Consider the following 15,416-nt stretch of genomic DNA (forward strand, 5'->3'; position numbering starts at 1 on the left):
GAAATGCTTAACAATAATAACTTTGTATTATAAAAATATAAAAAATGCTATTTTGACACAAGTAATATAAATAAAGAGCATTTATGTACAGATATAGGCTATTACTGCAAAATTACGCAAATAGCTTAACAATATTAATGTAATTACATAAAATGAAGTAAAATATTTGAAACATGTATTATAGGTGCGAAAATAATAACTTTAAGTAGCTAAGTCATCATCAAATACTTTGAAGGAGTAATTAATAATTATTCAAGTAATCAATTTAAAAACTCTAAAAATTATGGAAAATTATAGAAAATGCTTGTATAGGTTTGTAAACTAAATGATGATGCAAATGTGCCATGTTTAAAGTATATATTCATTTTTAGAAAATATGAGGAAAAAATTGGGTATCAACACTTGCTATAGATGTCCATTCGTAGAGATCTCCATTACTCTGACTTTGCAGCAGACATGCTTCCGCGTTCAAATCCTTCACAAGAAAAGAATAAGGAAAAAATTCAATAGAGGTTAGATTTTGACGACAAAATTCCGCAACAGAAATTAATCTTTTCTTAATGTAAGGAGAGCACAAAATATTACACAGTTTAAAGGAATTGAGAGGTGAGGAAAGAGTAGTGTGACCTATGCGTGTGATAGGAATAGTTTTACCATCTCCAACAATGATTTCATATGTGCCTGGGAATTCAGTAGAGGCCTGTAGAGATTGAGAACTGTTGGTAATGTGATGAGAAGCTCCAGAATCAACTATCCAGTTGTTGGAAAGGCTGGAAGCATAAGCCATACGATTGGCAAAGTTGTCTTAAGCTTCAATTGCATTATGAGATCTTGAGCGACAGACTTTGGCTATATGACCATATTTATCACATAACTGACATTGGATACGTTGTTGGTTGTTGCGATTGGTGTAATAGAGATTGAAAGAGGTCGGACATTGAGAGGTGTTGTTACGGTAGGGGTTGGGGTTGGCTTGTGATATGTTCCTGCGATTGAAGTAGTAGGATTTTTATTCTTGGAATTAGAGTTGTGGGACTATTGGTGAAATTGGACAGTGATGATCGGTGCGAAACTCTTTGGTTCTAAATGTTTTATGAACATTTCATGTGTCAGCAGTTTGTTGTAAAGTTCTTCAAAGGAAATAGGGTTATCTCTAGCCCTAATAGCAGCAGAAGGTTCCTTGTAGTCAGAACCTAGACCACTTAGAACTTTGATGACAAGTTATTCATCCGACAATGGGGAACCACTAGAGGCAAGATCATCAACGATTGATTTGATTTCTTTCATGTATTCACCAACTGAACGTGAGTCCTTTTTGAGGTTGGCAAGAGTATCACGAAGGTTGAATATGCGTGAATGAGATTTATTGGCATAGGTAGGTGGTTTGAACTATATTCCAGGCATGGCCGGCGGTAGATGTGTGTGCTATCAGAGGTGCTATTGTGGGATCAACTGATACCATGATGGTATTGCGAACCAAACTGTCTTGCCTTAGCCAAAGGCGAAAGGCGTTGTTAGGAGCTTCTTTGTTATTTTCATCTGGAATGTGAGTGGGTGGAGGAGTGGATGAACCATCAATAAAGCCATGAAGATCATAGTCAAAAAGAAGTGTGGTGACTTGGGATTTCCAAGTGGAGTAGTTCGAACTCCCTAATAGTTTCAAGGAGAGTTGGCTGGCAAAATTGAAAGAGATGAGTTGAGAGGGTTGAACAATGCTGCTCTAGTTGACTGGAACGATGGGTGAGGAAGAGGTCGATGAAGAAGATAGTGGTGTTTATTCACCCATTTTGGAAAAAAATAGGACAACTCGTGTGAGTTTATTTTAGGCTCTTGATACCATATAAGAGTTGATAAGAATTGTGAAAAGGCTTGTCTATATTGATTACAAGAGAGAAGTTTATATACAATTACAAGAGGAGAAGGGAGAGAGGAGATAGAGTTCTCTATACATAAGACTCTTGTAGAGATAGCAAAGAATCTCGTAAGATACAACTTAAACTAGGACTCCTAGATAGGCTTGGAGTGTCTACCCTTATCACCTTTGACCGCACGAGGATTTATTCAATCATATAGTTTAGGCTCCTAGAATATGGCGCCCTTGGGGCTTCTATTTGATTGAATAGAAAGGCCCAAGGAATTGCGATTTCCCTATTGGTCCAGGTCATTTCGGGGCAAGCGGATCATTTATGATGAAGACGATGAGCTTCAAGAGAATGATTCAGAGTTCTTGCAGAGTGGAACCATGCAGTACCAGACATGAGATAGATCTTCCAAAGAAGAAAGCCTTTTTCGAATAAGCCAATTCGTTTGGGACCCTGTAGATCCACTCTGTTTCCTATTCAAATTTACACAAGTAGCCGGCCATATTCATGGTTTTACTTTTTCTAACCATATACATAGATTATACACAATTATACATATATAATACATAAATTATGCATGTATTATACCTCAATCGGCTATTTTTAGTTTAAGTGATTGGGTGGGCGGCTATTTGAGTTAATTCTTCTTCAAAGATCAGTAAAAATCTATAAACAAACGAATATTTAAAAACAAAATTTGAAAAAAAAACTCCAAAATTTTATGGCCTAACAGGAGCTTAGTCTGTTCAAAGGCATGTTCAAAATTCATAGAGACGTATTTAGAATTCAGAGTCAGTAGATTTAGAATGAGCATGAGAGTGATCTTATTATATGTATGCATTTAACTTTCTTTTTGCATTTATATACAGTTCAAGCCAAAAGCAACGTGTTTATTTGAACTCACAGAATTCGTCCTATATCTGCCTTTGAGTTTGTTAAGGATGTCTAGGAGTTTTGCATTAGTAGAAAGAAGGGAACCTCAAAATCACACAATAAGATAAAAGTTAGTTTATCTTTTTGCCCTATAAAAAAATGTGCTATAGTTTCATGAAGAGTTGGTCAATGCCAATAGCTAGCGGCGCACCCACGATTTTGTACAAGCAGGTTCAATCAAAGAACACGGTAGTCAAGTGCAGCGGTAAACACAATTTGTGTACAACTCTTTTTTGTTCATCAGATCACTTCAAAAAAAAATTAAGTCATTTATTTTTTGTTTAAAAAAAAGGTTGGGAGAAAATTTTAAAAAATAACAAAGAAAATTTCGTCCTTTAAACCAAAAAGTATTTAACCTACTTAAAAATCATATTATAACTCTAAGAAATTTGACATACAAAGTTGTTACAAACAAAAGACACGGAAAAAAAGAGTTACAAACTAAACTAATTTATACAAATTATTAAAGAAAAAGATATTTACACCAAACTAAAATTTTGAGCATAACACAAATTAACAATTTAATATGAATTAAACCAAACTAAATTAAAAGATTATAAGTAATTTCGAGTAGAATAAAAATTCATTTTGTAGAAAGGTTTAATTTTTTTTTAAAGTAAAATCGAGGAGTTTAATAAGAATCAGTTTTATTGGATTTAAATAAAGAAAAAAAATAATATAGAGAAGTAAGAAAGAGTCAAAGACAAAATAGGAAACATCAAGCCCTATCAATAGGCAAAATAATATATACGTTCTGCATAGTTAGTTCACGCTGCTTTTGTAGAAGTTCAAACTTGCAACCCTGGGTCTTAATTACTTTGAACCCACTTGCCACTACTCTACAATTTATGTTAATGTCATTATAATATTTACCAGTTTCATAATTTTTTGATGAAATTCCAAGGTAATAATAATTAATTTTTCCAACGAAGCAAGTTCAACTGAACCCCTGCCAAGGTGGGTCCGCCCCTGCCAATAGCTTGTAGTAATACAGTATAACCTGACATTATTGATTTTCATAGTATCTTTTTAGTGGCTTAATTCAGACTCTTCCGAGGTAAATAGCACTAATAGTGTAAAAAGATTTTTACAATGTCAGTGCATACAACTTAAATTCAATAACTAATTACACCATCTTTTAAAGGCACTCACAGGAAAGAGTACGTTGTTGATTGTGACAATCAAACTTAACTGAATTAAAAGTATCTTCAATCATACTTCCCTTTCACTCTCCAATGCAGCCTCAAAACCAGATACTTCATAGAGAAACTACCCCTACAAATACACTTCCTCCACAGGTCATATAAACGATGGCCAAATCCTGTCATATAAACGAAGGCGGTTTGGTTAGCCATATTATAGTAGCCGTGAAATGCTCTATCTGCAAAGGCTGCAAAACTTAAGGGGTGGTTTGGTTGGAGGGATCAAGGAAAATAATCCCAGCATAAAAATAATAGGATGTTTGGTTGGAGGAATTAGAAAAAATAAGTTCATGCATAACTAATGCAGTATGTGGTTCACCGTATAAGAAAAATTATTTACCGCATAACTAATGCAACGTTTAGTTAGAAATATTAAACGATGCAACGTTTAGTTAGAAATATTAAACGACACATGCATAAGTAATGCAAAAATCTATATATTATTTTACTCGAGATAATATATGGAATAAGATTACGTGTATTAGTAATATAGGATTACGTGTATTAGTAATATAGGGATTAAAAATTACTTTAAGACCAAGATGTCCTTGAACGTGCTGTCCCTTGGAATTTACCAGTGTTGTGAGATTTATTTGAGACTACAAATATATAAACCCCTATATTATTGTTCACTGCATAAACCATCCCTACAGCATAACTCGCACGTGAACCAAATCACCACTCTACACAAGCAGAAAAAAAAGATCCTACTCCATTTGTTCAGTGCCCCCCCCCCCCCCCAAACAAAAAATAAAACCAACCAACCCACAAAGAGTAAATAAGGGAAAAGTGAAGGAACGGAAAAGATCAGAAGCAAGTTCTTATGGAATAACCCAATAAAGACAGCAAAATCCTATTTACATATAGTTTAATTGGTTAAGACAAAATCCATCAAAAATCATGAGATAATCAGTTATACTTGAAAAAAGAACTATATCAAGATTAGTGCAACACAAATCACCCAATTCTAAACTCCTTATAAACAATGAATATCATCTTTACTGCTATACTAAAGAATGGAAGTTCACACATAAATCTCGTGCAAAAGATCAACTAATAAAACCATCTTTTCAGAGTGAACAAGAACTTCTTTATTATCTCTTCAAGCAAGAAGGAAGAAAGGGTAAAACCAATAACTAAACTGGTAAAAGCCGGAGTGACACGCATAGCCACTTCATAATGTTTCTTCTGTGCACATAATGTAGAAGATCCCACCGGTTTTGCACACAGATAGTACATGCTCCAGACCAATTCCATCCCCTTCTTCAATTATTTTTACTGTCCAATTTACTTTTTATCTAATGGCGATCGGAATTAATTTTGAGATACTTCTTTTCCAATTTCAGACATTAACTCCCAGCTAAGGCAAATATTGTGAAATAGGCCAAATGTTTGGAATGCATAGAAAGGTCATAGAGCAAAGCCCCCCCACCCCCACCCCCCACCCACCCACACACACCACCCCTCAAAAAACAAAAAGAAAAGAAAAAAGCTTTGAGGGAGCAGTAGACAAACCTTTGACTTAACTTGTGGTTGGAAGATACACTCTTATGGTGTCTCTCATAGTGATTTTTCTCCTACATGTAGGACATTTATGCTGAGCAGCTATGGACGCTTTTATGCACGCCTTACAGAAAATGTGACCACATTTAGTCGACATCTCCTCAACTAACGGACCCATGCACACTGGACAGCTGAATGCGGGCTCTTTTGGTTGTGGTGGTATTGCACTTTTTACATTGACATTCTGGCATGGGAAACAAAACCAAAAAACAAATATTTACTTTCATAAAGATTAAGTAACAGCTTGAACCAGGTCACATGTGTACTGATAAAACTGAATTCTCTGAAAGTGACTTTGATAATTAGATGAAAAAGACATACAGAAATCGAAGCTTGAACCCACTTCGTAAAAACTATAAGCTATTTAGACTTCTGCATTATAACACAAGTTAAGCAAGCCAAGTATTGTACACTTGAAGTATCAGCAAAAAGCCAGAAACTAGTCAAAAGGCCAGCAAAGAACTCAAAGATACTACGACACATAAAAAATCTTTTGTATACTGTATAAAGAACGCTTAGAGGTAGTAAGGTGCAGTCAGCCAGTCACAAAAGCAACAAGTCCTTTACCTACAATTGGAACTTTAATCTATCAAAGCAATTGCAGATCATACAAGTCAAACGATATGAGACAGAATGTCACAACCAAACTTCCACACATAACGAAATTAATCAGAATAATATTTCAAAACACAAGGTGGTAGATCCATTGAAATATATCTTTTGGAAAGGAAATAACAGATAACATTAGAAACAAGAATTTCAGCTGCAGTACATGGCATGTAATTACCTTTTGACAGCTATGTCCTTCTAGGTCTATGTGAATGCCACCATTGTTTGTTGCTTGATCTGTAGAGACTCGTCTACGCCTGTTGCGACTGTTACTTGAGGCCCTAGATGAAAGGCCCTCTGCAATAGCCGTGAACCAACCAAGTCCAATCACAAAAGGGCATGGAAGAGATAAGTAAGCCAAGTTTTCAATTGCAAAGAACTGCCCAAACATACATCAGGTACAAAGCAAATTAACAACCATCAAGTTATTATATAACCATGGTTAAGTGATATGTATTACTCACTATAACTTTTAACTGCTAAGGTTAAATTCTTTGGTTTGGTGTAAACACAGGATGCAGCTAAGTTTCAATCCCTATGTAGGCCATGCTATCTACATGCTCCTCCTTTTCCCAACCACAAAAGGATTAGAAAACATTCTAAAGAAAATTCTGTTGATACTGGCAAAGTTATGTCACTTCAAGAATCATTAAAATTCTGATTTTTCATGTAACATTATCCTGCTTTGCGTTATCTTGGACAGAAAGAAGCATTAAATAACTTCTCCAATCAATCAGATCAGACACTCCTAGAATGAACAAAAAGTGGTAAATTGAACTGGTATCCTCAAGGAAATAGGAGATTTTTGCAGAGTCCGGAATATCTGAATTTGAAAAAGAAAAAAAATAGATGAAAGATCCACTTGCTCCACCCATAAAGAGAATACTATATATACAATCTCATATCCACTTAACCATTAAAAGAAGAAAAAGAGAGGTTCCTCTAAGCTATTCTGGTCAGATAATTCCTATCTCCAGCAAATAAAAAGGTTCCATAGCTAAAAATCAACACACTACCTACAGCTGTACCAGGCTTAAGAGAAGAATAAATTACCAGAATCCACATCAACCACAATAACCCGTCCTCGATTCCTTCTGGAGTTGTTCTTAGCCTAATAAAATGGAGAAGATCTCTCACATAATTAGACTTGATGTGAAACATCAGCCGTAATCACAGCCATAATTCACCACTAAACAAACTTAACGAAAGAAAAGCAATTAGAATAGTAAGGGAGAGTACATACTTCTGCAAACGCCCTAGGGGATGATATAATCACATCATCATCAAGTGCCTCAATAACAATTGCTGCAGGTGTCAAAAAGGCACCTCTTTGTCCGTGTGTCGCATCCCCAGACACAACAGGCACAGACGTTCCTTCCTGATCTCTGTTCTCAGATGGTGGTGCAACATTTAGATCACCATCTACAACAGTACTCCTTCGAGATCGGAACTTCGTACGCCTAACTGGCTGTGACCCTCTATCTCGTGTGCTCATGCTATGCTCAGTTCTGCTCTCCGGGGGTTAGCTTCGACAGTATAGATTCCTAAGAAGATGTCAAGTGAAATTATATAACTAGAACAGGGAAAGACAGATAAATTTGAACGTTATGCTAGGGTTTATTTTCATCATAATCTGTTATCACAAAACCCAAGGTACAACAAGAACTAGTAGTAATTCAAGTATCTTAAGTTTACTAAATGAACTTCTGCATAAACTCTTAAGGTGGACCTTTAACATAAACCGGGGCATGCAATGGACGGACTTGCAAGTTTGTATGCTTTCAAGTATTTTAGCAAATTGGAAGTTAAATTCTTGCGCTGCAACTGACGGAAAGTAAAGCACAAAGATCAAAGTTGATCGCACAGTGCAACTAAATCAAATAGCTTTTTGTTTAGAACTTTGAGCTTAAAAAGTTATCCAGCTTAATCATAGCTCGGTCAAATTCCAAATATGAGTCTTACACAAAGAATCATCACTTAAAGTCGAAATGCTTAAGCAAAAACTCATCAATTTGGCAAAACCCACAACTTAATATCAACTCCCTAAATCCCAAACTAGTGGGTTGGCTATATAAATCCAGTGCATCCATTCCGCTCTATTCGTCTCTATTCAGATGATTCAACACAGTTTGACTATTCTTCGACCGAGTATCAACCTACAGCAACCCTTATACAGGCTATATTTAAAAAGCTCAACTATTGCAACAATTATTCCGCTTTCTACTCTTACTTAGTAGAAAAAATTCAGTAACATAACAACAATGCCTCAGTCCCAATCAAGTTGCGATCGGCTATATGTTTAGTCATAACAAAAACATATGTGAAATTTTTAAGGAAAAAAAACTGGAAGTCCTAAGAAAAAGAATAAGCGAAATTTACAGATACTTATGAAAAAATTAAAGGATCGGAATGAAAATCGAACCTAAATTTGGCTAAAATTCAGATACTTTGACGAACTCAGTGGTCTTCAGTGACTAGGGTTTTAGAGAGAGAGAAGAGGAGTGGAATGAAGACGTTTGGGTTTTGGGCTTTGTGGTGAAAGCGTGAAACACAGTACGGTTCGTAAAGTTCAATTTCAAATACTTGAAACACGTGTCGTCACAGAGCCGTTTATCTATATTATAGACTAGTTATAGACTAGTAAGAACATCGCTAAGCTGTAGAGTATGTATATCATATTATTGTTGGTCCCAAACTATTATCTAGAACATAAATTTTAAAAGAAACTTATTTCATAATCAGGCTACTTAAATAGCACGACTATTTTCTGCCAAACTTACATATTATGACAATACAAATTTTAAAATCATAGCAAACTTCAATTTTCATATAATAATTCAAATAAAAGATATAATTGTTCCAAGGGAAATGCATAGTTCAAATAATAAAAAAATAGCTAGATTGGGGGCAACAACCCAAGAATTACTACAAAATTATCCTTTTTATTTTACCACTTTTGTTTTGAGTCCTTTATAAATTCGCTGAGAGTTCTTCTTTTCAACGTTTGATCATCAAATTCTTCTAGTTATTTTTCACTTTGTATACGGTCGAAGTCGAGCTCGACTACAACTTGATGGATTAGGCTTGGAACCTGGCGACCAAGAACTGAAGATCGACCTCGAGTCCCGTCGAGCTAGAACCCGAGGTCGAAAAGCATGCCTTCGTGGAACATTAAGTCTGGTATCGACCTTAGCCTCGAACAAGCTTGGAGATAATTAACAGAAGACCGAAATATCTGCGACCGGTCAGATATTACGGCGAGAATCTCGGCACGTATCAGCAAGGAACCGGCAATCAACAAATCAAGAGATTTTTACCTTTTATAGAAATGTACCTAGAGTAGGACTCCTCTACTATATAAAGGGGGTCTGGTAATTCATTTAACACACTATAACACGCATCATAAAGCAATATATTATTATTTCTAGTTTTTATTATCTAGTCATTCTGTTCCGGCATCGATAAAAGCATTTCTGACTCGAGGATGACTAATCTTCAAGGCTAAGATTGTTCAACTTGTGTGGTTTGCATTAACGTTTTCATAGTTTATTTCAATATTAATCTGATTTCTCATTTTGTATCAAGATAGATCACGTATCCTTAAAATCACGTACAAATTCAATTGTTATCCGATTTTGAGGGTAAACAGTTTGACACCCACTGTGGGGCTAAGGATAATAGTAGTTATTTGATACAAATCTTCGTAACACATACTACTTTACACTTTTTCTTTGAAGTGTCTTTGATTCCAGGCTAAAATACAAAATATCAAACTCTCAATCAGCACCCCTGCATGTTGACAACGAGTTTGGTAATCAAGGTAAAAATAACAACATAGCGCCCGAAAATGAGGTACCACCTGCTGATCCCATTGGAATTCCGACCGCAGACCCGATTGACGCTAATTCACATGTGGCTATCCATGCAAACTTGCCTACCGACCCCCCAAAATAGAGTTCGTGGTGGAGCCCGATCAGCAACTCGAAACACACAAAACGTTAAAGGAGACGGGATCAATCTACGGGTGATCTTCAAAATGTTGCAGGCTCAACAGGCGGAGATAGCTCAATTACAGAACCAAAGTCGTGCACCGAGTAGGGTTGAGCCCGATCCGCCCCGGGAAGTCACCCGCAGGGATGAACCGGTCATAGAAAGGTCAAATGAACATGAATTGGGGGCTAACCCCGAGATTATAAAGATGCTCGAGGAGATGACAAAGCGGATAGAACCAGGGGAGAAGAAAAACGAAGCTAACGACAAAAAGGTGGAGACCTACAACTCCATGGTAGACCAAATCCCACGAGCACCTCCCATATTGAAAGGACTGGATTCCAAGAAGTTCGTGCAAAAACCTTTTCCTCCAAGCGCGGCTCCGAAGACGATCACCAAAAAGTTCTGTATGCCCGAAATACCTAAGTATAACGGAACGACCGACCCAAACGAGCATGTGACCTCTTATACATGTGCCATCAAAGGGAATGACTTGGAGGACGACGAGATCGAGTCTGCTCTGCTGAAAAAATTTGGGGATACACTGTCAAAGGGAGATATGATATGGTATCACAACTTACCTCCTAATTCTATTGACTCATTTGATATGCTTGCAGACTCTTTCGTAAAAGCACATGTTGGTGCCATCAAGGTCGAGACCAGGAAATTGGACCTTTTCAAAGTCAAACAAAGGGATAACGAGATGCTCAAGGAATTCGTGTCCCACATTCAAATGGAATAAATGGATCTGCCGCCAGTCGCTGAGTATTGGGTTGTTCAAGCTTTCACTCAAGGACTCAATATTCGAAGCTCGATGGCTTCACAACTGCTAAAGCAGAACCTGATAGAATACCTGGCCGTTACATGGGCCGACGTGCATAACCGGTATCAATCTAAAATCAGAGTCTAAGATGATCAACGTGGGATCCCTTCGGGGTTTGTCTATCCCGCCAGAACCCTCAACAGAGTCAAGAGAGACATCGATCGTGAACCGAGGCCAAACATGGATCAGTACCAGCCATATAATAGAGATCGGAGAAGCAGTGGATCCGGGCGGAACTCTATGAGAAATGAAAGGAGAAATGACCGAGGTCAAAGGAACTGGGGACTCATGACCAAAAATGTCTTCGACAGGTCCGTCGGGCCTAAAGAAGCATCGTGGCTATCGGAATGCAACTTTAATGTCGATGTTGCCGCCATTGTATCAGCTATCGAGCGCATCAAAGATACCAAATGGCCTCGGTCCCTACAATATGATCCAACCCAAAGGGATCCTAACCAGATCTCCAAATATCATGGCATTCACGGTCACAGAACGGAAGATTGTCGACATTTGAGAGAGGAAGTAGCCCCACTATTCAACAATGGGCACCTTCGAGAATTCTTGAGCGACCGAGCCAAGAATCATTTCAGGAATAGGGATTCTAACAAACAAGCTGAATAAGAAGAACCCCAGCACGTCATTAACATGATCATCGGTGGGGTTGATGTCCCCAAAGTATCCAATACTAGGGAGAAACGAACTTGAGACTACATACCAGAAGGAACTTTATCTTTCAGCGACGAGGATGCGGAAGGGATCGTGGAGACCCACAATGATGCACTGGTAATATCTCTACTCGTAAATAAAATTCGGGTTAAACGTGTGTTAATTGATCCAGGTAGCTCGGCCAACATCATTCGATCGAGGGTCGTGGAGCAGCTCGGTCTACAAGACCAAATCGTGCCTGCAGTTCGAGTTCTAAACGAATTCAACATGGCATGTGATACCACTAAGGGCAAAATAACGTTATCAGTAAACACCATTGGGACCATCCAGGAAACTAAATTTTATGTGATCGAAGGAGACATGAGGTACAACGCTTTATTCGGAAGGCCATGGATCCACAACATGAGGGCGGTGCCCTCGACACTGCACCAGACACTGAAATCCTCAACACTTGCGGAGTCAAAATAATTTACGGTGAACAACCGGCTGCAAAGGAAATGTTCACGGTCTAGGAGGTGATACCAGCATCTACAGTCTCAACATCGAAGGATCCAAACCAGATGGTTAGAAACGGGGCCAAATAGCAATCACTGATACCATCCTCGGCAGATTCGAACAAACAGAAGGAAGGCGAGGATGATGATTATGGGGTTTCCAGATCTTTTATAGCCCCCGATGATTCTGACGCCACTAAATCGACAGTCGAGGAGCTGGAACAAGTCATATTGCTAGAACGCTTGCCCGATCGAAAGGTATACCTGGGCACGGGATTAAGCTCCAAGCTCAGGGAAAAACTCATTCACTTTCTTATAACTAACGAAGATTGTTTCTCTTGATCCCACCTTCACATTATAGGGATCCCGCCGGAGATAACCACTCACAAGCTAAGCCTGGACCCGGAGTTCCACCCGGTCAAACAGAAGAGGAGACCCTAGTCTGAGATCAAGCATGCTTTCATCAAGGACGAGGTATCTAAACTCCTTAAAATAGGGTTTATTTGGGAGGTTAAATACCCGTATTGGTTAGCAAACGTAGTGGTAGTCCCTAAAAAAAGGAATAAACTAAGAATGTGTGTAGATTACAAAGATTTGAATAAGGCATGTCCCAAAGACTCTTTTTCTTTGCCCAACATCGATCGTATGATTGATGCCACGATCGGCCACGAGATCCTCAGTTTTCTCAACGCCTATTCCTGGTACAACCAAATACAGATGGACCCGGGTGATCAGGAAAAAACCTCATTCATCACTAAATACGGCACATACTGTTATATCATAATGCCGTTTGGATTAAAAAATGTCGGCGCCACATACCAACGCCTAGTAAATCATATGTTCGAGGAACAAATAGAAAAATCAATGGAAGTTTACATTGACGACATGTTAGTTAAGTCCCTACGAGTAGAGGACCATTTAAAACATTTGCAGGAAACCTTCAGCATACTGAAGTAACACAATATGAAGCAGAACCCGGAAAAATGTGCATTTGGAGTTGGGTTGGGTAAATTCCTCAAATTCATGGTATCTAATCGGAAAATCGAGACCTTTCAATCCTAATAAGATCAAATCCATTGAAGATATCATGGTTGTGGATAGCGTAAAGGCCGTGCAAAGGTTAATCGGGCGCATAGCCGCCCTGGGGTGATTTATTTCTAGGTCATCCGATAAGAGCCACCGATTCTTCGCACTATTGAAGAAGAAGAATAACTTCTCGTGGACCCCGGAATGCCAACGAGCTTTGAAGGAACTCAAGAGGTACTTATCAAGCCCACCGCTACTTCACACACCAAAGATAAACGAACAATTATACTTGTACGTGGCGGTCTCGGAGATAGCGGTAAGTGGAGTCCTAGTTCGAGAAGAGCAAGGTACGCAATTTCCAATATACTATGTTAGTAGGACCTTATGTGAGACTGAAACTAGGTACCCTCACCTAGAAAAACTAGCGCTCGTTTTGCTAATCACCTCTAGGAAGCTAAAACCATACTTCCAGTGTCACCCCATATGTGTCGTAACTACTTGCCCGTTGAGAAACGTTATGCATAAGCTCGAACTCTCGGGTCGGTTGGCCAAATGGGCCGTAGAAATAAGTGGGTATGATATTTAGTACCGACCTCGGACCGCCATTAAGTCTCAAATATTGGCAGACTTTGTGGACGACTTTACTCCGACCCTAATACCCGAGGTCGAAAGAGAGTTATTGGTTAACTCAGGAACTTCCTTGGGAATCTGGACCCTCTTTACGGACGGCGCCTCAAACGTAAAAGGGTCCGGACTTGGCATCGTACTAAAGCCACCAACATGTAATATAATTAGACAATCTATTAAGACTTTGTGGCTGACTTTACACCGACCCTAATACCCGAGGTCGAAAGAGAGTTATTGGTTAACTCAGGAACTTCCTCGGAAATCTGGACCCTCTTTACGGACGGAGCCTCAAACGCAAAAGGGTCCAGACTTAGCATCGTACTAAAGCCACCAACAGGTAATATAATTAGACAATCTATTAATGGAACATTCGAGGTTAAAGAAGAATGAATGCAAAGATACTTGGACAAGTTACAGGTGACATTACATCGGTTAAAAGAATAGACTTTGCAATATGTACCTCGGGATCAAAACAGTGAGGTCGATGCCCTCACTATCTTGGGGTCATCAGTCGAAGATGACGAGTTCAACTCGGGAGAAGTTGTACAGCTTATGAGATCGGTGGTGGAAGAAGGCCACGCCGAGATCAACTCAACGAGCCTAACTTGGGAATGGAGGAATAAGTATATGGAATATCTCAGGATTGGTAAACTGCCCTCGGATCCAAAAGAATTGAGGGCCCTGCGTACAAAGGTAGCCCGATTTAGTTTGTCCGAAGACGGAACCCTGTTCAGAAGAACATTCGATGCCCCACTTGTAATATGTCTAGGGCCGGGGGATACTGAGTACGTTTTGAGAGAAATCCACGAAGGTACCTGTGGAAATCACTGGGGCGCCGAATCGCTGGTTCGAAAAATAGTCAGAGTCGGTTACTACTAGATCGACATGAAAAAGATGCAAAGGAGTTTGTTCGAAAATGTGATAAATGCCAAAGACACGCTCCGATGATTCATCAACCCGGGGAGTTGCTGCATTCGGTTTTGTCGCCATGACCGTTTATGAAGTGGGTAATGGACATTGTTGGCCCCCTTCCATGGGCATCCGGTAAGGCTCAATTTATATTGTTTATGACTGACTATTTTTCCAAATGGGTGGAAGCCCAGGCGTACGAGAAGGTCAGGGAGAAGGGAGTCATAGATTTCATTTGGGACCACATCATATGCCGATTCAGAATGCCGGCCGAGATTGTGTGCGATAATGGGAAATAATTAATCAACAACAAAGTAACCAAATTCCTTGAAGACCACAAGATCAAAAGGATCCTGTCAATACCCTACCACCCTAGTGGGAATGGACAAGATGAATCAACCAACAAAACCATACTCCCAAACTTTAAAAAGAGGTTAACCGATGCCAAAGGAAGATGGAAGGAAATACTACCCGAAGTCCTATGGGCATACCGTATGACCTCGAAGTCCAGTACCGGGGCTAACTCATTTTCTTTGGTTTATGGCGTCGAAGCTTTGATATCGGTCGAGGTCGAAGAACCAAGTATTAGATTCTGATATGCAACGAAGGAATCAAATGACGAGGCTATGAGTACGAGCTTGGAGCTATTAGATGAAAGACGTGAAGCCGCCCTTGTCCGGTTGGCCACCCAAAACCAACAGATCAAAAGGTA

At 38.9% G+C, this 15,416-nt stretch overlaps 1 protein-coding gene across 1 annotated transcript; it reads right to left on the bottom strand.

The window, feature by feature from the left end:
* Positions 1 to 3,848: 3,848 nt before the first annotated feature.
* Positions 3,849 to 8,728, bottom strand: LOC107805214 (uncharacterized). Its single transcript, XM_016629209.2, has 6 exons — positions 8,592 to 8,728; positions 7,413 to 7,713; positions 7,223 to 7,280; positions 6,348 to 6,466; positions 5,513 to 5,744; positions 3,849 to 4,116 (listed from the first exon to the last, which is right to left on the bottom strand). The coding sequence occupies exons 2-5, from the start codon at positions 7,662 to 7,664 to the stop codon at positions 5,520 to 5,522; spliced, it is 654 nt and encodes a 217-aa protein (XP_016484695.2). The 5' UTR covers positions 7,665 to 7,713; positions 8,592 to 8,728; the 3' UTR covers positions 3,849 to 4,116; positions 5,513 to 5,519.
* Positions 8,729 to 15,416: the final 6,688 nt, after the last annotated feature.

The sequence above is a fragment of the Nicotiana tabacum genome, chromosome 17 (genome assembly GCF_000715075.1).
Source record: "Nicotiana tabacum cultivar K326 chromosome 17, ASM71507v2, whole genome shotgun sequence".
NCBI lineage: Eukaryota > Viridiplantae > Streptophyta > Magnoliopsida > Solanales > Solanaceae > Nicotiana > Nicotiana tabacum.

What these genes read in the sequence shown, in the direction of transcription:
- LOC107805214 (XM_016629209.2), bottom strand. Translation starts at nt 7,664, where the DNA reads ATGAGCACACGAGATAGAGGGTCACAGCCAGTTAGGCGTACGAAGTTC. An exon ending in CCCCTAGGGCGTTTGCAGAA is followed by an intron (nt 7,281 to 7,412) that starts GTATGTACTCTC and finishes CCATTTTATTAG; the next exon opens with GCTAAGAACAACTCCAGAAG. An exon ending in TGTGGTTGATGTGGATTCTG is followed by an intron (nt 6,467 to 7,222) that starts GTAATTTATTCT and finishes CGGCTATTGCAG; the next exon opens with AGGGCCTTTCATCTAGGGCC.